This window comes from Cardiocondyla obscurior, linkage group LG06, assembly GCF_019399895.1.
Source record: "Cardiocondyla obscurior isolate alpha-2009 linkage group LG06, Cobs3.1, whole genome shotgun sequence".
Classification (NCBI taxonomy): domain Eukaryota; kingdom Metazoa; phylum Arthropoda; class Insecta; order Hymenoptera; family Formicidae; genus Cardiocondyla; species Cardiocondyla obscurior.
The window spans coordinates 4904528-4928597 of NC_091869.1; the positions used below are offsets into that span (position 1 = coordinate 4904528).

Sequence of the window (24070 nt, forward strand, 5' to 3'; positions counted from 1 at the left end):
GAAGGACCAACCCGACATTCCGCAGACATCCTGAGAGGAGAAGGAGGCCCAGGAAGGGCATCCTGCATCGGCGGAGCAACTTTTAGGTAAGCATAAATTTTTTAAAATAAAATCTTTATTAAAAAAAAAATTTTTACCTTTTTTTTCATTAATCTTATTAATTTACTGACACGTCTACATTAATATTTTACTTTTTATGTTACAGTCACCGGCAGAATTCTACGACTCCGCTGGAGCTCATGCAGATTGGTAAGTCGCATCATTTTTTTTTCGTAGTTTGTAATCGGGTGTCTTAAACCAATAACACGTCGTCGATTATAGATTACTCAATTATAATGACGCGCACGAATTGGGACCTTTTAAAAAATAGCGCACGCAAAGCGTGCACATAGTTTGTTCTAGTATATACAAATTGCTGCCGCCAAAAATATTATTACAGTTATTGATTTTATTATTTATATATATTCATACAGAAAAATCACACTTTTTACAATTGTAAAATTGCATAACGTTCAAGCTCGAACACTTAGTTGCGCCCAAATACTTCTCATTAACGCGATTCCAAGCGTATATTAATCTCGATCGTGCATACAACGCATTACTTTGATTACACAACAAGTGTCCAAACGATTTCTCAATTATATCACAGAAATACAGACTTTAAATTCGAGTGACGATATTTGAAGACATACAATTACAAAACCGTGTTCGTAATGGGTGATTAAAAAGTTCGTAGAAATCATGTAAAAACCCGTGCGGTGAACGCTAATTATAAACGATTAAGTTTTTGAAAACTTCTTCTTGACTAATTTCTCGGAAAGAGAAATGAATCGACGGTTTGCGCTCCTCCAAGCAGTACACACACGTATAGTTAGTCTATATATAATTATATAATTTTATATACAGTTTTTGTAATTGTTTTTAACACTTAAAAACTACTGTAAGAGTTTTAATACGGTGTTATTATAAAATGATTATAGCTATTTATATTCATAATATCATCGATCTAAAAAGTGTATAATAAAGTCTACAGCATTTACAACAATAATTAATAATTAGTAAGCACTCTGAGCTTTGCTGTTATTGATAACAATATATTTAAAAAATTAAATTTTCTGTTACGTATATATATATCAGTGCAATAAATAAAAAGTATCAAGAATTAATATATTATATTTTAATAACTGTGAATAAAAAAAAAAGAAGAATTATTAGCATACGTAAATCACATACGTTAACATATTTATGTTAATATATATTACAAACTTTATATTATAGAAAATAAATATTTGATATTAATAAAACGCGATAATGCTGTAGATTAAAAAATCGAGAGGTTCCCTTAATATCTCGAGAAATACAGTATATCTCATCGTAATATTAGGCACAAATATTTCTATACTACTAAGTAGCATACTCATTCTAAAACGTATTTTACAACGCGTAAAATTTTCATTATTCACTAAATTGAAAACTTAGTTTTCAATTGTATTCAGTACTTAAAAACCTCAACAATTCTAAGATAAAAATTAGCAACTTTGCAGCGCAGCAGAAATTATTTTAGCATTATTTAGCATCCAAAGAAAATACTTAGAAAACTATGGAAATTATTTTCTTCGATTCTAAATAATTCTAAATGCTTTCTCTGGCGCAAAGTTAACCCTGTCAATACAATCTTAAACTCGAAATTAGTTTTATTTAATATTTGTATAATATATCAAGAAATGCCTTACGTAAAGTTATAAACCCTTTCACGTTCCGTAACGTAGAATCGTACAATCGATCAATCTTTGATTGAGAAAATGTGACTCGAGCTATAAAAATTTTGGAATGGAGATGCAAAAGAGAACGACAAACCCATATACGCTATGTTCGACTCAATTCGAGATTGTAAATCCCATGTATGCCTAGAATCGATATAAAATCCGTGTATTCTCGATATGTTTCTAGCTACATGTATACGTATATACGTTCACTACTCTGTAATAACTGATATTTAGACCAACGCTTCCACTATATTCATAAATCTCGAAGATTGTCCATAAATTTTTGTAAACTTGTACTTGTCGCTTTGCATCAGGTATCTGGATCATTACGTGTGTTGTACACGCACTATATCATCGAATGTTCAGAAATCTTTCGATAATATTCATTTCTAGACATTGCTTCTCAATATCGATAACTTGTCGATCAACGGTTTTTAAATACATACCGTTTCTCGTTAAGAGTTACGATAATTCTTCTTAGTTATTGTTAAAACGTGTTCTCTCTAAGCATTTCTCCAATAGTTTCAATTTCACTTTTCGAAATAAAGAAAAATCAGAATTTGTAAATTTTTACTTCAGTTCTCACGCGGTATCCTCTCGCGGTATTTTTTTAATTATGAAATCGCTATTAAGTCTTTTATATTTTTATATGTGTTTAATTGGTCCGCAGATACCGATCGATGTTCAAATATTTTTCGATCTTGTAAAAAGAACGAATCTTATTGCGTTAAAATTATCAACTCTTGAATATCTAATATACCGTAGAATAAAATTGCTTATTGTGTATCATGAATTACCAACACGTGCTGTTGTCTCTTTCTTTAACTTCTTCCATAAGTGTAAAAACGCCATTATTATTGTGGTCCTTCTCCATGAAGTAAAGTTAGTATAGCGTTTCTGAGAGCGAAATTCGAAGTAAAGGAAGTATCATGTAACGGTTCGTTTGTCATTGGACTAGTATATTTTCCGCACAGGAACCATTCGTTTATAGCCGCTCTTTCATAAGTAAATCCATCTAGAAATAATAATCATATATGATTAAATTTATCAAAAAACATATAGTATAAAAATTTTCAATATGTTTTTAAGAAAAAATATCCTTTTTTTATATATTTACCTGAACATTGCACAGGTTCTTTCATTATTTCATGTGTTATCGGACATAAAAATTCATGAGGAATTTCAGACTCATCTATATTCTCCATAACGTTGCAATCCTCACGCTTTAGCCAATATAATTGCTTTTTTAATATTTCCATCGCCTATAAAGATTTTAATATAATAATCTTGATTTAATCAATTAAATACAATCAGTCTTGTTATCTGGTATACCTCTTCGTCTTCTTCGATTTCCAATCGGGATATCAATTCATTTTCTGACACCGATAGCAAATGCCGTCCTGTTATTCCCAAAGCTAATACTTTCCTAGATAATCTGGATAATTCAATGTCATTCAGCCATTTCAAAGTATCATACAGTTTCCAATCCGCAACCTGAAAAACAAAATTTTATCAAGTATTATTTGCTTCGTTCATTTAATGTAATTTAAATATAAATTACTTACCCGTTTTTTCTTGTTCCTCAAGCTATCCATTAAATTACTTTGCGATACTAATTGCTGAGGTACTTTCCAAACCAAGACGGTCTTATCCAATGCGCCTAAAAATAATTATTGTTACGGTAAAATATTTTTATATAAAATATAATGATAAATAAATTTAAAAAAAAAGTCATTAAATAATTTTTAAACCTGTAGCAAAGAATGATGTGTCTTCGGAAAATGCACACGACGTAACAAGACTTTCATGATCTTCCAGAACATATAAGCAGCTTCCGGAAAACTTAAAACACATTAATTGTCATAAATATAGTTGAGGTATTTTTAATAAGCACTATTGTCTTGATCGCTTACCACACTCCATATACGAGCTGTTCTGTCCGTTGCAACGCTACCTAGAACTTCTCCGTGCACAGGCGAAAAGCGGACGCACATTACGTTTCCACCATGCCCGCTCAAAGATTTCTTTTCCTTGTAACGTGTTCCAATATTACTCGATCTAATACTATCCGGATCGGCTACTGACTCGTTTGAAATAATTACATGCCACAATTTAACTAAGGAATCATTGCCACATGTTGCCAGTAAATATATCTGTTGGTTCACATCCGTATCTCTGGCTACAAAAAATCGATATGTATCGTTAATATTTACATTTCATTTCAAAATTTCTTTAAAGTAAGTTAAAAGTAATAATAATTAAAATAGATTAGGTTACACCCTACATGAACTACACATCAGAGGACCCGGAGTAGGGCTAAAATCGCATCCCTGAACACCTAAGTCGTGACTTGCGTCGCACACCATCAATGCTTCGGAACCGTTCTTTTCGTCCAGAGTATCAAAGAGACGCCAAGTGCCTTCATTGCACGCAGTTACTACATATCGGGAATCGTGCGTAAACGCAACGGCTGATATTGCGTCGGCGTGACCCTCGAAAACACTGTAAAGTAGCCTAACAATTATTATTAACTGTCTACAAATATAAAAATAACCATTTACAAAAAATGTTGCATTAAATTATGTATATCAGACATATTAATTTTTATATAGAATTGAACGTAACTTTTTTGTAAATGATTGTATTATAGTCATACAATTACAGCACGGTTTTTTTCATAAGGTTTATATTTAATCTATGACAAACTTTATAATTTTAGAATATCTTCAAAATCTACATTAAAAAATTTAATTTAATTTTAATTAAGAATTAAAAATACATGTTATACATGTATATTAGTTAGTTTTTTGTATCGAGGTATACGTACTGCAACTGATCCATGGTTTCCATATCCCAAAGTGTTGTCTTTTCGTCGTCACCAGCGGTAGCAATCTTTGTGCCGTCAGGTGACCACCGACATACACGGATTCCTGTTCCAGAATTGACGAAAGAGGATTTTGCTTGTTCTCCAGTCTGTTAATAAAAAATTATCGATAAAAAAAAAGCAAAATTACAAATACGATACTATTTGTATTAAAAAATAATTACTTCTGTATTCCAAACTAGAGTCGTTCCATCGAGAGAACAAGAGGCAAGCATTGAACCACACGGACTAAATTCCACATAATTAACGCTGTAAGTGTGAGCGTCAAGTGGACCGTATGGTTTTTCCTGTATTTTGATTACTTCCTCCCCATCTTCTTCTTCCGTTTCGACGCTCCAGATGCGCACTAATTTATCACTGCAAGTAAGAAAATTAAAAAATAAAATAAAACTGACGTAGTTGTGTAGCTAATTTCGCAGTTTTAAACATACCCTGATGCCGAGGCTAAAAGATTATTCCCGTAGAAAGCAACGCTATTCACGGCGCCGTTATGGTCCTCCAATCTTTGAATCAATCTTATTTCGTTAGAGTACGTCTCGACGTTTCTCATTACATCGTGTTCGTGCATAGTGGTCTAAAATAGAGAATCTCGTTAATGCTATTATTTGTAAATTATTATTAACAATTAGTTTTACCTTTTCAGGATCATTCACGAACCACTTCGTTCCAACGTTTCTCGAGAGTTCCGAATCAATAGTCAAATTTCCCGTCAAATCCCATGCAATTACTGATTTATCGTTAGAGCCTGTAATTAAATTAAATTCCAATTGATGATATAATGACATGTGAAAAAAATTATCAACTTTTTCGAAAATCAGGAAGATTATACCTGTCGCTAATAAGCTTCCGTCACGTGAAAAAGCGCAGCATGCTATGTATCTATTGTGACCGGAAATTATCGTTATGACCTTTCCTGAGCTCTATATTTGAAAATTTATTAATAATTAATAGGAAATTGATTGCCATATTTGAATAATTTATTTCCAAAGACAAATCTTTTACCGTTTCCCAAATTACTGCCGTTTTATCGAGGCCACAGCTGGCAATATATAATCCGTTGCTGCTGAAACGGACGCAAGTTAAGGCACTGCTGTGCTTTTCCATCACTCTGCAAAGCTGTACAGTGGCAGTAGAAGGTTGAGCCTCGCATTTATTCTGGCTCACTGTAACTTCCCACAACTTTACATCGTGATCATTGCCACATGTGACTAATTGATACAGCTTAGTATATGGCTCGTTACCTGCAATAATAATTATTATCATGTAAGATAACACGTCTCAATTTTTTTTTTTTATTTAAAATAGTACACCTGCAATATTTTCATACATGTAACTTCTTGAAAAGTTGAAAAGTCGCAGCAAACTACTCCCATGTCGTGAGCGTCATCGATTGAGACAAGTTCAGTGATTTCTTGATTGCTAGAGGTACAAGTGTCGATCAGTTCGGCAGTGGAGAACAGCTTTAAGACACCCAATGTACACGTGGTAATCAGCCAGCTCGAGTCCGGCGAAAAAGACAGACTTTGCACGGCACCCTCGTGCTTTTGAAAACACCTTTAAGTCAATATAATACATGTCTTATAATAATTTAATTAAAGTAAATTAAGATTCTAAGAAAGGGCTAATATTAATTTGCTTTTAAAAATTAAATTAATATATATTTTTTCATTAAATTATTAAAAAAAAAAGAATCTTCTAAAAAAATCTTGCCTGATTAAATTGCGATGAATTAAATCCCAAATACAGACTTGCCCATTGTCTCCACCAGTCGCGAGTAATGTCGAATCTGGCGAAAATCTGCAGACTCTCACCGCTTCGCCGCCTACTTGCACCATAGTGTGTATCTTCGTTCCCGTCTTTGAAATTATATAAATTAACATTAACGCAAGATAATAATTGCTAGAATTATATACGATTTCAGACCATTTAAATAATTTTTGTATAAAAAGATCATTCTTTTTAGACTTTTACTTGCGCTTAATTGTAACTCATTTTGACTTCTATAGATATTTTACAAATAAAATATTAATTGTTATTATTTATTGAAATCGCGAAGAGAAATTTACTAGTTGTGTTACAACGTTTGTTTAGTACTTGTATTTTTTTATGTTTTAAACCTACACGCAAATTCCAGAGCAACGTGGTACCATCTATGCTCGCGGTGGCTAGCATGGTGGACTGGGGGCTGATTTTAACCGAGGTCACACCATACTTATGTCCCATCAGAGGCGAAAAATAAGCCTCAACATAGCCAGTGCCGGGTTGCCATTCCCAAACCCGGACACGTTTGTCCCTGCGTATTAAAAGAGAGAAAAGTAATGACTGCTTAAAATACACCGTGCCTAGGCACCGCGATATTCTATATATTAATAATCGATATTTACCCGGATCCCGTTACCAAAACGCAATCACTGGCGAAATCGACGCTGTTTACATCGCTGCTGTAAACTGTCAAAGTCTGCAAGGCTTGCACGTCGCCTATGGCAGTCATGTTTTTCCAGATTAACGGGGTTCTTAGCTGTAAAGACATATAAAAAATTAATTTACCGTGTTGTTTCTCAAAGTCAAACTAATATTCTCTACTTTAATAACGCGTAATAACATGAATCAATTCTTCATCGAATCAAATATGTTATCTCTTCTCATCGATTCTGAAATATGAACTCCTTTGAATATCGACGAATTAATATTGCAGTAGGTGAAATTGTCTATCGACCAAAATCGGAAGTGTGTACAATATGTATGCCTCTGCGGTAGATACTGGCAGATTCTGATATTAGAATATCGACAAGCGAATATCATATCTCTGTATCGCACGCTGTCACTTCGACGATATGAAATGGTTATGATTTATCATAAGTGTCTTTATAAATTTGATGGATTTTTTCGCTAGATATATGTATATATTCTGTCCATAATCGTCATGTGAAGAAATGTCGTAAGGGGTAATGAAAGACATGCGAAGCACCTCTAACCTTTGTCTTTTAAACGTTCAAGAATCAGATGTGCACATGTTTCTCAATAATACATGCGTCTTGAATCGACTAACTGTTCTACAGGTGGGTATATGTGTAAAGTGGGTTTCTAAAGTTTCTCAAAGTCAAGCAGCCCTTGGCATTGACCGTCACACGTCATTAGAAGCATTCCATTGCAATTGATTCACCACGTACGTTAATTTCATTACTATATATAATTGATGATGCAGTATTCAGGGACGAATAATCAATAATTCCATTTGTCTAGATATTAACCGCCAGCAGCTGCAATTAAATGCAATAGTCATTAAAATAGGAATCAATGAAGCAAAATAAAATTACCTAATTTTCAAAATAAAAAATTTTAAAAGAGGCACTAATAATTTTCTCAGTTACCTGTATATAGACTATTGTGTTTTTCATAGTACTTTGGAATATCGAGCAAAACAAGCAATTTTTCACGGTGTAGAGACAGAATTAAGTGTCGGGCTTAAACAGTGGCGCATGAGAGTTCTATCGTCAACACTGACGTGTACATAAAAAAAATCATCGATTGCACTTATCTGTTCCATCTACAAGTGAATGCAAACATTACTGCATCATTACAAGCGTGATAGATATCGCGGTTCAAAAAAGAAACAACTCGCTATATAAAGCATCCTCTGGTAGTTGTATAAAATTAACTATCAGATAAGAACCTAGCAAATGATATGTTCGAGATAGAATTGTAATGATAAAGAAAAATTAATTGCGCACACACTGTCCGACGTTATTTATTTCACGCGTAGATATTGAATGCCAACAATGAAAAATATCAAATTTATTTGGAAAAAAATCATCGAATTTTTTGTTGCATCCGATTAAAATCTTGCTATTTTATTTGTATAAATACGAGTTAAAAACTTCATTACATTATAAAAATATTAATAATAAGAAGATATATTTTGAGAGAAATAAGAATACGAAAGAAAAAAAAAATTAAAAAACAATACACGGACAAGTTTTAGCGTCAATCATCATTCGTCAAACAGAAATCAACTTCATTCGTAAAGTTTCGAAAATGCCGTGTTCACCGAAAAGTTAAATGACTTCAAAACGTATTAATACTGCCAGTATTAGTTATCCTAACGACGCAAAAATAGCTATTTAATAATAATTCATCCATTACAGCTCCCCGTGGGCGGCGAGCCGTTACTTAATCCGTTATCAAGCCAATGAACCTCTCAATTAAATTATTGACCAACAGTAAATCAGGAGGCAATCAAGCAGAAAACAAACCGACGCTCCTCAAGGGAGGATCCTTCCTGCTAAATATAATTCGTTAAAAATTGTCAATGTCTCAGCGATCATGTGAAATTTATACGTCGACGAGAATACTGTTCACGTTTACTCGTACTTATGATCATTTAATTCTCTGTGGTACTCACTAGTAGCAAAGGCACATGTTCCAGACACGCTAGTCGACGATGCCCTTCTCGGCGGTGCTTGTCGCTCCGTCAACGAGAACGCACACGGTACATGACGGTCGCGTCGTGATTCTGGTTTCGAGTTGGGTGGTCGCGAGGCGGTGTCACATATTACTATTTCCCGATCGACATAGCACTCCTGCCGACGAGACACTTCAAACGGGACACCCCGGACAGGGCATCTGTCACAATGAAAGTTAAAAGCGCTAAACGCATGTCCACTGACCGCTCAGATCGATATTACAAAGGCGTAACGCGAGATACGAACTGTATGCGGTATTTGCGCTGCAAACTGTAACATCCCTGTCTCCGTCCTTCTTCCTTATTCTGTTTTTCCTTCGCAGTCTCGCTGAGCAATTTTACACCCGTCCGACATTGCGTAATCCATTGTATATATATATATATATATATATATATATATATATACGAATAATCAGATCAGGCAAACTATTTTGTTACATCCGTAGCGAGCGCGTGATAATGACGATTCGCTGATCCGACTTCTCTAGGCAATTATTTCATAATTATACGTACATCTGCAAAGTATAATTAATACGTGAACGAGATGAACTTCATATACGAAACGAACTTGCAGCTGTATAAGCTCTAATTTTTCATTAACCTTCGTTAGAAGAGCAAATGAAGAATCGTTTATTCAAACCTGATTATCGGAAATATTCGTAAAAAATTGTAACGATATTACTGTCATACCATTAGAATTAAACATGTAGCGTCCTATTTTGTTAGATTCTTAATTTATTCGGGTACACCGGATCCAGAGAAGTGTGCTTTAGAAAATTTGTGACATCGCTGGGCGCAGCCTCCTCGTATCTGCCTGGTGAAAAACTCGTCACGTGACCGGATGGCCATTGGCGTCGCGGTGATCCCGGGTCCGGGACTGGCAGTTGTGTTCACGTTCACCCCGGGCCGAGACGAGCCGAGACGCATGTGCCGAACGGTCGGTTGCCCGGAGCACGTGAACGCACTGCGCGAAACAGTAAACATGACGTGACAGCTGAGATCGACGGTCGGATCATCGCCGAGGTAATTCGTCGTTGCTCACGTACTCGCCGGGATCGACCTGAGGGGGATCTGATGCCGCTCGGCAACAAGCCGGCATGTGTCAAATGCGGGACACGCGAGACGCCTCTATGGCATTCGACCGACGCTGGTAACTTGTGTAATGCCTGCCTGGAGGTCGAGCGTAACGTGGAGGCGAGCTCGTCTTCCAGGGCGGACGAGGAGGACAGAAGCGGCTCGCTGAAGCCACGAAGGAGCACGCGAATCACGAGGTACTGCAACACAAAAACGGTGGGCCCGCACAGAATCGTACCCAAAGGCAAGGGCCGCAGAAATCTGTTCAAGAAAACGGTGAGCGAACAAATACTACCATTTCACTTTAGTGCCACTAGATGTGGCTTAGCGAGCGGTTTCTCTTATAGAAATACAATACATTGTTCAACTGTTTGCTTCTAGCCAGTCAAAGCACCTACAGCTACTGCTACCCCAGTCACCAGCAACTTTGTGTTTTACAAAGGAACGTACTTTCAAGTCGGAGACGTGGTCTCAATGCAGGATGTGGACGGTGGTATTTATTATGCTCAGATACGTGGCTTGTTGACGGATCAATATTGTGAAAAGAGTGCTGCTATTACGTGGTTATTACCTACGACAGCAAGGTGAGTCTATCAGCTTTATCTCATTAATACTTAATTATAAAAATTTTGTACAGTACTTATCGACGCTGATTTTATTTGATATATTTACTAGTCCGTCACCGGAAGAAGGCTTTATTCCCGAGACGTATATAATTGGACCAGAGGAAGATTTACCACGTAAATTAGAGTGCATGGAATTTGTAATGCATGCTCCGTCCGACTATTTTAAATTAAAGAATAGCCCTTATCCACCTTCACTAACAGAAAAAGGAGTGGGCTATATATGGACAACTCTCAGAAACGAATTAGCCATAGCTAAAAAGTAACAGTAACTTTATAGATAACGGCTGATATTGCTCTAAGTTTAAAATAGTAAGATAATTTTTATATGTACATTACATTTTGTTTCTTTTTTTTTAGCTTTTCGATATTTCCTTTCAATCGTGTAGGTTATTTTAATAAAGAATGATTAGATTGTTAAATATGCGAGTGCAAAGAAGTCGCAAGAATTTACAGACGGAAGTGTGATACACTTAACATACAATATATCGTAAGTATAACGCAGAAATAGATTTGCAGGAAACGGCACGTTTACAATAATGCTAATTTTATTAAATATATCTTTATTACAACATTATAACATTAATGTTTTGTATTTGCAATGAATAACGTGGACATGTTTTTTCTTACACGTAACGAAGCTAGATCGTTATATTGGACAATTGTAAAGTTGTCAATTCTATAATTGAATTTGCGAACTTGATAATTTTAAAATATTATCTATCATATGCATGTAAAAAAATTTAAGAAACGTCTTCTTATCTTATCCAAATTTTTTTCCTTACTTTAGAAACTTCTCAAGACAGGTTTTTCCTTGTAGTACGTACTTTCCTGCCGAAAGAACCGTAATTTGAGAGAAAGAGAGAGAGATAGCGGTTCATCCGTAATTTTTAACTCTGGTATCGTTGAGACGGGATATATGTGGAGGTACCAGGCAGCATTGGTGCATTCTCAGTTGCTTGAAGAGAAGAGAAAAGTGTCCTCGGTGCGACGGCTGTGTCGGTTACGTTCGGGATGACGGAAGAGACCAGTCAGCTAGGTGCCAACGAGGTGACGGCTGGTCAGAATTTGAGATCTTTTATGGCTTGCGGCAAGTCAGGCAGCTTCATATCCTTTATTTGCTGTGGTATATTCATGTTCTTCACCGCCGAGACAGCACGCGCGGGCGCTGCTGTAATTCCCGCCTGCACACACCATACGGATGGAAGAAGTGTGGAGAACGGACGTGTATCGGGAGTAAATTCAAAGGTAAAAAAATACTTTAATTGGGAGCGAAGACAAACGACAGATAGCTACACGACGTCGATGATATTTATTATCCTTGTAAAGCAACATTATGACATTTACATTATGAAGGCACTCAGTTTATGTAGCGGACAATTACAAAACAGCATCGCCATGCGTGTTACACAAACGCTTACGCTTACGCTTTATAAAGCTATGGAGCATTTTTGATAGTTATTGACAAAGAAAAAAAAATAGAAAAGTTAAAAACAAATTACAAACACACGGCGGTTTATGCGCGGCAGTGTGAGCTTGTACAAAATGGGCTGATTTACTTTAAGGAGGGGGTCCCAGAAGGACAAACGGACGGGGTGAGCAAGACCGCCTAGATTTGTAAGTCCCCTAAAATTGATGTTACGTCAATCAGTCCTATCTGTCACCATGTAAAACATTTTCTACAGATCACTGTACCAGTATACATGCATAGCAAAGCTCTCAACAAACTGTTTAGGCAGTAATAATTTTCAAGCCCAGTGAAATAAATACAGTGAAATAATATTGCAAAATAAGCTGTACTAGCTTGAAACATATAATGTTAGCGTTCTATTCGATAAAATGAGCAATGAAAATTCGGCTGTATAAAATTATAGTAATTTGTGCGTCACAACGAATTGAATCCTGATTGTGAATTGTGTTATTAGTTTAAAACAATTGTAACATTGAACACATTTAAATTCAGGACAAATTTAAAATCATGGTCAAAGTAATCAGGATTGTAATAACAAATTATACTTACCTCTTGCTTTTCTAATTTGTTCTGATCCTCAATTCTCGTAAGGATTTCGGTCATGTTAGTCTCAAGGACCATACCACCCATTACTAGTTCATTGAGTATATAATGAACTTTGTCTACGTGAAAAATAAGATCCAGCTCGCACACATTCTCGAAACATTTGTCCAGGGTCTCGACGAATACTTGTATAAGATCAAGAATTCCCAGCTCTGACTCTGAGCTGTCGACGCAAAATACAAAATAGAGTGTCGCGTAATGCCTGTAGATCAATTTGTAATCGGATCCACCAATCAGACTACCCCCTTCCAAGAAGTTGCACACATTGTCGTCTCTCTTTGAAACAAGCTGAAACGTCTCTTTTATTATCTGCTGCTGCATATCCTCATTCTGAAGCAGAAAACACATCTGTCGAAGTGATCCATATACTCGGCGTTCTTATTGCGTTCCATATGATCGGGATTTATTTGGTAAATTTTATTTAATAAATTTATTTAAAAAATTATTTAATAAATTTGCGTGTCGCTTCTAACGCAAATTTTATTAAGTACATCTTGTTAAAAAAATTTAATTTGCGTAGGTTGAACAACAAGTGGAAGATTCGAGCTAGAGGCATCCAACGTATACTTACAAAGTATTGATAAAATTTGGAAAGACGAGGTTTCCCATGATTGTTAAAAACCAGGATCGCCTTGATCATGTCTATATGTTCACCGTCAGTTGGTTGATTTAATGGTAATTCAATTTTTACGTACGAAACAGCACGATTACTGATATGCGAGGAAGTTATGTTTTACCACTGTGACTCTTCCTCGATCGATTTAATTTTCATTATTTCCTTCCGGTAAATTAAAAATTTTACGTATAATAATCGTTAATTAATAATTAACGAACGGAGAAACTTCGACGAGGTTAATTATCAACGTGTCTACCAGCGACAAGCATTAAAAAATTCACTCTTACTTCTTGAGACGTGTATCAAGAGTGTTTTTTTTTTTTTTATTATATGGCACTCTATTGCACTTTCTGCGCCAGAAACGAAAATTGTGTACGGCATTCGTGATTGGTCGCTGTTGTATGTATAGAAACCAATTATAATTGAGATCGCGCGCAGTTAGATCTTTCGTCAGGATTGGCTGCAAACAATCGTTTCCATATTCACGTACCCCTTCTTCGAATAAGTTTAAATTGTTTGAAATTTAACGTATTTCTCGGCTGTCTTTCGTTGGTTCTTCGCTCCTTCCATTCCTCTTCGTCTTGTATTGCTGTTATATCACCCTGGATCGTCTTGCTGCCTTGAATCATTCTGTGTTCTGTACGTATGCCAGTTTTATTGATTAATAATCTGTAATAGCCGAGAATTATCGTATTTTCGAGCCTCGACAAAATTTCTAAAAACTAAGCTGGAGGTTTGTCACGTTTCGTACAGTGTGGCTGGTGATTGGACTTTTGTGCTCTGCCGTTTCTGACTCGACGAACAATAAGCAGCCGTAAGTATTGAGCAATAAAGAATAATCTATGGATTTCAACACATTAATTCTTAATGTTTAACGTTTATCTTGACATAAAATTTTGTAGATGTGTGACGATACCGTTCGAGTCGCTCTACGTATCCGTCCGTTAGTAGAAAGTGAGGTAAATAGAGGATGTCAAATGTGCTTAGATGCAATACCTGGAGAACCTCAAGTTCGCATATGCAATACAGATAAAGCATTCACTTACAATTATGTATTTTCTCCTGATGTTGGACAGGAAGAATTTTATAACACTGCAATTAAAAGACTTGTAGAAAATATTTTTCAAGGTAAATTTATATATAACCATGGAAAACTTTACTTTTAAGACAAAATATTATGTTTACATTACATTAAAAATATTTTTCGTCCTTCTGTAGGCTATAATGTCACAGTGTTAGCTTATGGCCAGACTGGAAGTGGCAAAACCCATTCTATGGGTACCAATTATACAGGTGTAGAAGAAAAGGGTATTATACCAAGAGTTGCATTTGATATCTTTCAAACTATTGAATCCAAGAAAAACTGGAGTCATAAGGTTACAGTTTCATTTATGGAATTGTATCAAGAACAATTATATGATCTTTTATCAGACAAGCACAAAAGTCAATCTATTGTGGACATTAGAGAAGATGGCAAAAGCATAAGAATTGTTGGTGTAACCGAGAGAGAGGTTACAAATGCTAAAGAAACACTAGAATGTTTGACCCAAGGATCTTTGGGTCGTGTAACAGGGGCAACTGCTATGAATGCACATAGCAGTCGTAGCCATGCGATATTTACTATATGCATACATCAACAAAAAATGGATGATTCGTAAATATAACTTTGGATAATTAATTAAACTTATATATATTAAATATTTATTTGATAATTACAAAAATATGAAATTAATTCAATATTTTTTGTTACTGCTTTTTATTCTGTCTTTAAACTTCTGTGATAAGTGGATCTTTTTTTATTTTTTAAACAGAAATACAGCAACAATAGCAAAATTTCATCTGGTTGATTTAGCGGGATCTGAACGTAGCAAAAAGACTCAAGCTACTGGAGAACGATTTAAAGAAGGAGTGAATATAAATAAAGGATTATTAGCTCTAGGAAATGTTATTTCGCAGCTTGGCGAAGGTACCTCTGGATCTTACATCGGATATCGAGATAGTAAACTAACGAGATTGTTACAAGACTCCTTAGGTGGTAATTCTATGACTCTTATGGTCGCATGTGTCAGTCCGGCAGGTTAGTATTTACATGCTATTTTTTTCTGCATTTTTTTTTATTGGTCGAAGTAAAGCTGCATTGTCAAATTTTAATATATTTTAACATTATTATATATCTATTTGCAGATTATAATTTAGACGAGACTCTGAGTACATTGAGATATGCGGACCGTGCGCGCAAAATAAAGAACAAGCCAATTGTAAATCAAGATCCGAAAATAGCAGAGATAAATCGGCTGAACAAACTGATTCAAGAATTACGGCTGGCCCTTGTGAATCCGGAATTTGTCATGACATGCCCCAAGGAACATGAGGCACTGGAGGAGAAAAACCGCATGTTACAGCACAAGCTTAGAGACATGACGGAGAAATTGAATTCAAATTTAGGAGAAATTGTAATTATGCACGAACGAGCAGAAATGGCGGAACAAGCTCGAGAAAAAATTCGATCTGCTATGACATTATTGTTAGACGAATTCAAACAAATTTTGCAAAATTTTGATAGTTTTTCTGAAATTGATGAAGAAAAACGAAATAAATTGAAAACAATATATGAAAAGATGCTAGGTGAGATTATTTTTAATATAAACCTTGTATTAATTATGTTAAATGTTTTGTTGCAAACTATAAACTTGGGTGAGTAACTTTCTTATTTTACGTTCATAGATATTCAAAATGATGAGAGAAAAGCGTCTGAAGAGCTTTTAAATCATGAAATATCTAATTCCAATAATTGTGTTACACACATGGAGGAGAATGTAAAAGGGTTAGTACATGATGAGGAACCTAACAATATCGAAAGTAGTTTGGATTACTTCGACAAAAAAGAGGAGGAGCATACGTTACGACAAGCGGAGCGCAATAATGAAGTTCAAAATATTAATAAGGAGCTAGCCCTTAAAGAAAGCCTTGTATCAGAACTGTTAAAGAATGCTAAAGAACAAACCGCAGAAAGTTGTAGAAATATTGTGGAAATGGAACTTGAAATTAAACGATTGCATGCCGAAAAGGAGGAACATTTACAAATTGTACACACACAAAATATCAGCTCTAAGTAAGTAATTAGAATAATTGATAAAAGGGTGATTTGAATCGGTTTATTTTATTTAATTGTAATTCTTTTCATGCAGGCTAGCTGAGACGCGTCGTAAAAAAGTTCAAGAATTGGAAAAAAAAATAGCCGACTTGACGCGTAAATGCGTGGAACAAAATAAAATAATCAAGGGGAAAGAAAGGCAGGATCAAAAGATTAGAACTCTCTCCTCTGAAATACAATCGTTAAAAGCAGTTCGAGTTAAGCTTATCAGACAGATGCGCGACGATGCAAATCATTTTACAAAATGGAAACTATCTAAAGAGAAGGAAATAAATAAATTAAAAACGCAGGATCGTAAGCGTGCTAATGAAATAGTACGCATGAAAATACAGCATAATAAGCAAGAAAATGTTTTCAAGAGAAAAATGGAAGAAGCTTTTGCAGTTAACAAAAGATTAAAGGTTAGTTTCTTTACCAATAATATTTAACTCGTAAGTTAGTAAACGAATTTATTAACAGAATGAGATTGTTGAAAATTTATATTATAATACAGGGTGCATTGGAGATGCAAAAACAGGCGACTCAGCGGCAGGAAAGGAAGATCGCCAATAGCAAGGAAGAAGTGAAAACTTGGATATCTCAAGAATTGGAGGTATTAATGGCCACTGTAGAAGCAAATTATTCTCTTGAGAAATTAATGCAAGACAGAGCTTCCTTGGTACCTCAATTAGAGCAACTTAAAAGAAACAATGACCAAGATGAAGAAGCACTTGCGACTATTACTGAACTTATAGAAATTCGAAACGCACAAATTGCAGATTTGCAACAGAAGATTCTCGAGTCGGATCAAGGTAAAATTTCTGAATTTATTCTAATAACATTATTAGGACTATATGATTATTCGTAATCGCAGTGTACTCTGTTAATAAATTAAATATATATTAATTTTCTTTTTCAGAAACTAGAGTAAATACTAGGTGGAATGTACTACGTACAACAACGGATGCCAAAATCGCTTTTGACGAAGCATTTCGCATAATAGCTCAAGACAAGAAGCAACAATGTTACAAATACGACAAATTGAAAGTTAGTATTATATATTAATGTATAACATATATATATATTTAATTCTAAATTATGTGATAATATTTTAGGAAAAAAATCAGAATTTAGAAATGCAACTAGAAGAGTCTGAAAAACGGAAGAAAACAAATAAAACGCCTCATCTGCAAAATACATTCGATATTCCATCGGCGTCTTCTAGCGACGTCGACACTCCGACAGGATATGAAAAACAGGTAATTAGGTTTATGCGAAATAATGTTAAAAATAAACATGTTTCATTAATTCATTAATTCGTCGTTTTATTATGTTTTAGGTTTTGACAGAGAACAATCTAAGTAAAAATAAAAATGTATTAAAAAAAAAAAAAAGAGAAAAAACACAAATAATTGATGCTAATTGTGATTTATCGCTCGATACCAGTTTAACGATGGAGCATGATGATGTTGATAAAGATCCAGATTGGAAAAAGACCCCACTTTACAGTCGCATACAAAAACTGCAGGTAATACTATGCCACAAAAGCTGTTTTTTTTCTTTTTTTCTAATCTAGTTTTAACAGTGAATGTTATAAATTTCACAAATATATTCTTACATTTCTACACTAAGTTTTTTTTTCAACAAAAGAGTGTCTTCTCTTTGTTTAGAATAAATCAAAACTCTCCGTACAACAATTGACCTTTAAAACAGAACCCGATGAAAATTTGATACGTTGCGCTTGTAAGACCAAATGTGCCACACGAATATGCACGTGTCGAAAGAATGGTGTTACTTGTAATAACTGCAACTGTGATTCAAATCAATGTCAGAATAAGGACAAGCAGAATGTAAGTTATACATATATTATATTCCGATATCACAATGTATAGAAACAAATTATATGCACTCAGCCATTTATTTACCCATTTATTTATCTACTTATTAAATATTTTAACTTTTATACTTTTCTTTTCAGTTGTGTACAACGCTGTTTTCAAACGACATAAAAAGTGAAATAAAACTAGAATAGATAATGAATAGTATTATTTAATTTTTGACTTCTAATTATAAATGGACATTTCTATGTTATTAATTTTTTAAATATTGATTTTAATGTATAAAATGTACAAAATTTAAATGCTCACATCATAGATATAAACGTACAAATAATTTAAGGTTTATACATGTCAATCATTTGTACAAATCATAGTATCGTATTTACATCAAATGTATGCACATCAATTCACATGAATAAAATAGCATTTCCTTTGACGAAATTATGAAATTGTATTTAGCGCGCAATAGTTAAATTAAATTTGGCTAAACGCATGAAAGATGCCGTGCCGGATTAATTGACACGTAGCGACATCAGTGGAGAATGAGTGGCATTGATTCGTACGTAAGGTGAGGACTGGAGTCTGAGCCGTCTGGGGGTTTACGACGATTGTGTTCAGTAGTATGCTTGTATATTCGACATACTCTAGAAGGGTAGGACAGAGTACGGGTTATTGCTGGGGCTGACTTGTCTATTCTGTGCGGTCAGGTCCAAGTGGTCTTCGTGGAGTCGTCGAGGCAGCCGAACTGAACATCCGGCTATACAGGGTTGGTCTTCCCGCAGCTTACCTTGCGGTTGCAGAGAGCAGATGAAAGCAGATTGACGCGTCTACTCGTGTCGTTCGATGTCGAACGTAAATTGTCACGAGTTTGACACTTCTGGTAGTAGCGGTATGCGATGGAAGACGCAGCTGGTGCGGCAACTGTTACGCCGCCGTTACTAATTACGTTGACTGAAAGATACCCTTTGGGATATCGATCAATTCCCCGCCTTCAGATCAGAACGTCCCACGTTGGTTTAACGTCATGGATGGCACCTGTCTCCATCAGTTCGTCACGGCACTCGTCAAAAATTTTCTTCAACTACAACGGATCAGAGAGTAAGAGTTGTGATATTTGCACCGGCAACTTTGGTAGTGTCGATCATATTCTACTTAGTAAAATGCTATCATCTATTTTGCCGTTTGAGTCACCTGTATTAGCAATAAATATGGAATGCATTAATTTTTATGTACATGTAACTTGTTAAGTTTGAGGCAAGTAATTCTTCCAATCTAGACAATTGAAAGAATTAAGAGTTCCCATTATAGCTTGCTAACCTACCCCCACTCATCAATATCATCTTAGACTTTGTACTCTGCTCATTTAATCCCTTTTTTTTGTAGTTATGCATTTTTTTGCATCCTTGGATATTATCTGGACGTTTGGCATGTAGCATATGTTTGTACGCGACATAATTTATGTGCCTGCATGAATTACTGATATAATTATCAATCAGTACAGTTGGGTATTAATACTATCGTGTTTTTCGTATATGGGAGAGATCATGTATAACAATACATATAATGATTCTTCTTTGTACAGGTATAGATGTGATGTACAAAAAAAAGATCCAGTTGCCACTTTTGCAATACATGAGAGAAAAAAAAATAAAAAAAAAGAAATACATAATGTGCATTTTAATTTCGAGATTTTATTATTGACGAATTAAACGATTCCGTTAGTCATGTACAGTTTTTTTTATAAACTTAACAATTGTGTAGTATTTACTTGAGTTCAACAGTAATTAAAAATCATGCATGTTTTGAAGCCTTAAAATAGTTAACAAATTTTAACGGAATGCACTAGCACCGCTTGATAGAAGGATAAAAAGAAGATCGACGGTATCTACTTGAACGGTGTATATAAACCTGAGGACTGTTCCACAGATATAAACACGTGGAAAGAAATCCTGTGGTATAACGTGGATTACAGGTTTTCTCCTCTTAAAATAGTTCAACAAGCAGGTATCTTGCAGTTGATCTAAAAACTCGTGTGCATCGTAGCGTATCATCGCTCATTTACGACAATGCAACATTAATACGATGGCTTAAAATTTCAAATTTTCTAAAAAATTAACTTAAATATTTATATTTTAAATATAATTTTTGATGCAACGTAGTTAATTAAAAAAAAAAAAAAAAATTATTGTCTATTCAACTACATTTTTTATTTTATTTATTTAATGTACTTAATTTCCATCATTTTCTCGTAAGCCACTGAAAAATAAATTCTTGTTTGTATCGGTATTGTTTAGCAAATGAGCGATATGTAATGAAAATTATATGCTTTTTCTCTATGTGCATGTGTATTTTGACTTGATAATGCTTATAAAATTAAGAAAAAAATTAGTTTTTTTTTTATTACAGTATATGTATTACATTTTATTACTTTATCATTTATTATGCTTTTACTCTACTACTGATATTGTATTATAGCATACATATAATCTAAATCTAATCGTATAATCTAAACTTATATAAAAACAGTATCTTTTAAAATTCTTTAATTGCATTAACTGCTTTACATAGATTAAATTAAATACTCTTTTATGCAATAACTAATCTTTCGTTTTATATAACGACTGTTCATATTTCATGATTTCTTATGTAACTATTTCCCGTCACGTCAATGCGTTAGAGTATCACTTAAATATGGCGAAACAAATCGTAAAACATGCAATATTATTGATTTTGATGTTATCAATGTCTTTTGTGTTTAATGATAGGATATATGTATATGCGTATCATTTCATTAATTTTTATCAAGTTCTCTGTAATGTAACGTATCATTTTGTAAAAGATTTCAACAGAGAGATTTAATTAACAGAATGTACAATAGAAAAAAAGGGCACGGTCTGAATAAATACAGCTATAAATATATTGCAGGATAAAATGGATGAATCCGAGACCATGCACGAACGAGGCGTATACTCCTACATCTATCGAACATGTAGCAAATGTGGCAACTCATGGAATATGGGTTGTGCCTTCGGTAATTGGCGGTATTGAACTTGTACGACGTTCAGCAACATGGGCGCAATTTGTTTCCGCTTGCGTTTATGGAACTTCCTTGATCCTTGTATTCGCAGTGTCAACTTTCTTCCACACTGTGCACTATTGCAATCATAACAGGTACGCAAATATTGATTTGTAATTTTAATCAGCCCTTCTATTAAATCTTCGTTTCTCGTTTTCTCTTATAAATGCACTTTGCGACACGCAATGTATGGTAAGCGAGATATTTATCGCGCATAATATTTTAGACAACTTAAAGATGCGTTGCATCGTTGTGATCGTGCCATGATTTACATCTTTATAGCAGCCAGTTACTTTCCATGGTTAAATATAGAACACTTCTCAGACGATGAACTTTTATTTGCGATGCGATATGTCGTCTGGATCATGGCTATAATGGGTATCCTCTACCAGCAGATCTTTCACGAGAAATACAAGATGCTTGAAACTATTTTCTATGTGGTTATGGGTATTGGGCCTAGCGTTGCGATCCTCAACGTTGTAAGTAAAGTACCAGTAAGTTTATATTTGGATTATCTATATTAATCATCACGATCACCATTTTAAAAGCATGAAAATGAAAAATACTTTTTGCTCAAACGATACACATCTCATATAATCTCATTAATTTCAAACGTTGAGAATGATTTACTATTGATTGATTGTTACAGTATAACTATTACAATATTACGGAATTAAAACTGGGTGGATTGATATACGTACTTGGCTTAGTATTTTTCAAATCGGATGGCCGGATACCTTGCGCACACGCAATATGGCACCTTTTCGTAGCTGCGGCGGCTGGATTCCATTACTACGCAATTTTAAACCACGTATTTTCTGAAATGGATTCGACAAATCCTCTCGGACCATCTGTCGGTATGCCACAATTGTCTAATGTGCTAAAGCCTCATATAGAGGAATTGTAGAAGCTGTATCCTATTTTCTATAATATTTCTTCCAAATGTTAATGATTCTAAAATTCAACAGTTTTAAAAGGTAAACTCTATATATCCATATACATATTTTTTTTTAATTTTCTGATACATAAATCTAATTTATGTCGATTTAAAGTTTTTGATAAGTATAAATTTTTTTTTAACTATAGTTTGTGCCTCTCTGCACTAAACAGTTAAACATTTTTTCCATAATTATTTTAAATGTTAGGATATTACGGGAAATCATGTGCGTATGTTAATGTACGGATGTGTGCGTGTATTAAAAAGAAAAGGAAAAGACAATTTTAATGTACCTGATGGCCATATAAGACTCCATTCGTATATTATAATTGTATTGCATATTAAAACGAAAAGAAAACATCAAAGATATTAATAGCAGAGATATTAATGAATCAGTTATTGTTACAGTTGACGAGTTTTAATATACATTTATAACAAACTTTGTATTGTTTGTATTCGATTTAGTGTATTTGTTAATCTCGGTATCATTCATGGATGTTGCCAAATTATTATAAGAAAGAAAACTGTACTATTTCTGTACTTTTCCAAATGCAAGGAATATTATATATAGAATATTTTTTGGGGAGAAACCTTTTTTTTGTTTTATATTGCATAAGTTTGATAAAGATAGCTCGGTATTAGAATCTTTACAAGGTATAGATTAGTTTAGTATTAACCAATGAATGGAAATCAAGTCGACTGATTATACATCTCTACTCTCTATTTAAAATGTCTTTCTGTTTGCAGTATTGTGCCAAAATTTGAATTAACATAGCATTTTGTGTAGTACAAAGTTTTCAATACTCGCCGTTTGAGTTTTTATAACGATGAAGAAAAAGAATTATTTCGATCATATTATACTTTGGTACGTTGTTGTGAATGAACGATGTTGTAACATGTATTATGTTAAAATTATTGAGAGTTTTTTAAAACTTGACACGTTGAGCAATGGCCTTACTTATATTGTTACTCGATACGATACTTCCATATAATATTGTGTATAATTGAATCAAATGAAGCCATTCAATTATGGTATGTTGGTTCTGGTACTATAATAATCATCTTACCATGTATGTATATTGTAAAATTATTTAAATAATGCTATAATAGCATTTATAAACATATATTAGAAAATAATCTAATTTGTACTTCCTTATATGTACACATTAATTGTATATTTAAAATTAGTATGTATAGTAATTAATATATAGCGTATATGCATAATATGGCATTGATAACTTTAAAATACGAGTTTTGATGTAACGAGAATGTTTAATTACAATGTATACGTATAACGTAATACCGCAAAGGACAAAGTACAAAACGATTATTAGTTACGAGTTATTTACTGTCTGTTTTGGTTGTATATAATTATTCGTGGACCAAAGTATCGTCAAGTAACATGTAGCGTCGTTGTCACTGATATATATACTTCCCGACATAATTGTCACACTTGTAATAGTGAGAAATAAAACATGTATTGTACATTGGCCAAAGATTAATTGCTTTTCATATTCGATAAGACTCTTGTTATCACGATAGAAGTATAGAAGAACAAATTCCACGGCCGAATTATTTGTTACACAT

The 24070-nt window shown here is 34.2% G+C and overlaps 5 protein-coding genes across 9 annotated transcripts; 3 read left to right on the top strand and 2 right to left on the bottom strand.

The window, feature by feature from the left end:
* Positions 1 to 130: 130 nt before the first annotated feature.
* Positions 131 to 9936, bottom strand: LOC139103741 (WD repeat, SAM and U-box domain-containing protein 1). Of its 2 annotated transcripts, none has more exons than XM_070658716.1 (21): positions 9803 to 9936; positions 9053 to 9627; positions 8022 to 8197; positions 7626 to 7910; positions 7035 to 7168; positions 6772 to 6943; positions 6361 to 6506; positions 5978 to 6204; positions 5653 to 5891; positions 5480 to 5570; positions 5286 to 5395; positions 5082 to 5224; positions 4815 to 5007; positions 4594 to 4739; positions 4051 to 4268; positions 3680 to 3945; positions 3518 to 3608; positions 3332 to 3426; positions 3099 to 3260; positions 2884 to 3028; positions 131 to 2781 (listed from the first exon to the last, which is right to left on the bottom strand). In XM_070658716.1, the coding sequence occupies exons 5-21, from the start codon at positions 7139 to 7141 to the stop codon at positions 2621 to 2623; spliced, it is 2712 nt and encodes a 903-aa protein (XP_070514817.1). In that variant the 5' UTR covers positions 7142 to 7168; positions 7626 to 7910; positions 8022 to 8197; positions 9053 to 9627; positions 9803 to 9936; the 3' UTR covers positions 131 to 2620. The 2 variants fall into 2 exon arrangements, with proteins under 2 accessions (XP_070514817.1, XP_070514816.1); XM_070658715.1 differs by having other exon boundaries at positions 4051 to 4280.
* A 104-nt stretch (positions 9937 to 10040) lies between these two features.
* Positions 10041 to 11231, top strand: LOC139103764 (GATA zinc finger domain-containing protein 1). The gene is made up of 4 exons (XM_070658759.1): positions 10041 to 10462; positions 10568 to 10770; positions 10862 to 11071; positions 11170 to 11231. The coding sequence occupies exons 1-4, from the start codon at positions 10187 to 10189 to the stop codon at positions 11216 to 11218; spliced, it is 738 nt and encodes a 245-aa protein (XP_070514860.1). The 5' UTR covers positions 10041 to 10186; the 3' UTR covers positions 11219 to 11231.
* A 621-nt stretch (positions 11232 to 11852) lies between these two features.
* Positions 11853 to 14008, bottom strand: Or (AP-3 complex subunit sigma-2 or). 2 transcript variants are annotated; one of them, XM_070658765.1, is made up of 3 exons: positions 13455 to 14008; positions 12830 to 13213; positions 11853 to 11993 (listed from the first exon to the last, which is right to left on the bottom strand). In XM_070658765.1, the coding sequence occupies exons 1-3, from the start codon at positions 13521 to 13523 to the stop codon at positions 11871 to 11873; spliced, it is 576 nt and encodes a 191-aa protein (XP_070514866.1). In that variant the 5' UTR covers positions 13524 to 14008; the 3' UTR covers positions 11853 to 11870. The 2 variants fall into 2 exon arrangements, with proteins under 2 accessions (XP_070514866.1, XP_070514865.1); XM_070658764.1 differs by having other exon boundaries at positions 12830 to 13231.
* Positions 14009 to 14040: 32 nt separating this feature from the next.
* Klp3a (kinesin-like protein 3A) lies at positions 14041 to 19569 on the top strand. Its single transcript, XM_070658714.1, has 14 exons — positions 14041 to 14138; positions 14253 to 14313; positions 14402 to 14627; positions 14718 to 15153; positions 15311 to 15576; positions 15684 to 16124; positions 16224 to 16611; positions 16688 to 17054; positions 17147 to 17444; positions 17552 to 17679; positions 17748 to 17891; positions 17972 to 18160; positions 18303 to 18482; positions 18611 to 19569. Exons 3-14 carry the CDS (start codon positions 14402 to 14404, stop codon positions 18662 to 18664), a joined length of 3117 nt encoding a protein of 1038 aa, XP_070514815.1. The 5' UTR covers positions 14041 to 14138; positions 14253 to 14313; the 3' UTR covers positions 18665 to 19569.
* Positions 19433 to 23981, top strand: LOC139103761 (monocyte to macrophage differentiation factor 2). Of its 3 annotated transcripts, XM_070658755.1 has the most exons (5): positions 19433 to 19568; positions 19854 to 20474; positions 21396 to 21641; positions 21773 to 22040; positions 22196 to 23981. In XM_070658755.1, exons 3-5 carry the CDS (start codon positions 21406 to 21408, stop codon positions 22451 to 22453), a joined length of 762 nt encoding a protein of 253 aa, XP_070514856.1. In that variant the 5' UTR covers positions 19433 to 19568; positions 19854 to 20474; positions 21396 to 21405; the 3' UTR covers positions 22454 to 23981. The 3 variants fall into 3 exon arrangements, with proteins under 3 accessions (XP_070514856.1, XP_070514854.1, XP_070514855.1); XM_070658753.1 differs by lacking the exon at positions 19854 to 20474 and having other exon boundaries at positions 19435 to 19568; XM_070658754.1 differs by lacking the exon at positions 19854 to 20474 and having other exon boundaries at positions 19435 to 19568; positions 21773 to 22025.
* The last annotated feature ends 89 nt before the right edge of the window (positions 23982 to 24070 follow it).

What these genes read in the sequence shown, in the direction of transcription:
- LOC139103764 (XM_070658759.1), top strand. Translation starts at nt 10,187, where the DNA reads ATGCCGCTCGGCAACAAGCCGGCATGTGTCAAATGCGGGACACGCGAG. An exon ending in GAAATCTGTTCAAGAAAACG is followed by an intron (nt 10,463 to 10,567) that starts GTGAGCGAACAA and finishes GTTTGCTTCTAG; the next exon opens with CCAGTCAAAGCACCTACAGC. An exon ending in TTATTACCTACGACAGCAAG is followed by an intron (nt 10,771 to 10,861) that starts GTGAGTCTATCA and finishes TATATTTACTAG; the next exon opens with TCCGTCACCGGAAGAAGGCT.
- Or (XM_070658764.1), bottom strand. Translation starts at nt 13,523, where the DNA reads ATGATCAAGGCGATCCTGGTTTTTAACAATCATGGGAAACCTCGTCTT. An exon ending in CCAAATTTTATCAATACTTT is followed by an intron (nt 13,232 to 13,454) that starts GTAAGTATACGT and finishes TCACTTCGACAG; the next exon opens with ATGTGTTTTCTGCTTCAGAA. An exon ending in ACAAATTAGAAAAGCAAGAG is followed by an intron (nt 11,994 to 12,829) that starts GTAAGTATAATT and finishes TGGTGTGTGCAG; the next exon opens with GCGGGAATTACAGCAGCGCC.
- LOC139103741 (XM_070658715.1), bottom strand. Translation starts at nt 7,141, where the DNA reads ATGACTGCCATAGGCGACGTGCAAGCCTTGCAGACTTTGACAGTTTAC. An exon ending in CGGCAGTAATTTGGGAAACG is followed by an intron (nt 5,571 to 5,652) that starts GTAAAAGATTTG and finishes TTTCAAATATAG; the next exon opens with AGCTCAGGAAAGGTCATAAC. An exon ending in CGGAAGCTTATTAGCGACAG is followed by an intron (nt 5,396 to 5,479) that starts GTATAATCTTCC and finishes ATTTAATTACAG; the next exon opens with GCTCTAACGATAAATCAGTA.
- LOC139103761 (XM_070658753.1), top strand. Translation starts at nt 19,495, where the DNA reads ATGGATGGCACCTGTCTCCATCAGTTCGTCACGGCACTCGTCAAAAAT. An exon ending in CAACTACAACGGATCAGAGA is followed by an intron (nt 19,569 to 21,395) that starts GTAAGAGTTGTG and finishes AATATATTGCAG; the next exon opens with GATAAAATGGATGAATCCGA. An exon ending in CACTATTGCAATCATAACAG is followed by an intron (nt 21,642 to 21,772) that starts GTACGCAAATAT and finishes ATAATATTTTAG; the next exon opens with ACAACTTAAAGATGCGTTGC.
- Klp3a (XM_070658714.1), top strand. Translation starts at nt 14,402, where the DNA reads ATGTGTGACGATACCGTTCGAGTCGCTCTACGTATCCGTCCGTTAGTA. An exon ending in AATATATGAAAAGATGCTAG is followed by an intron (nt 16,125 to 16,223) that starts GTGAGATTATTT and finishes TTACGTTCATAG; the next exon opens with ATATTCAAAATGATGAGAGA. An exon ending in GATTCTCGAGTCGGATCAAG is followed by an intron (nt 17,445 to 17,551) that starts GTAAAATTTCTG and finishes TTTCTTTTTCAG; the next exon opens with AAACTAGAGTAAATACTAGG.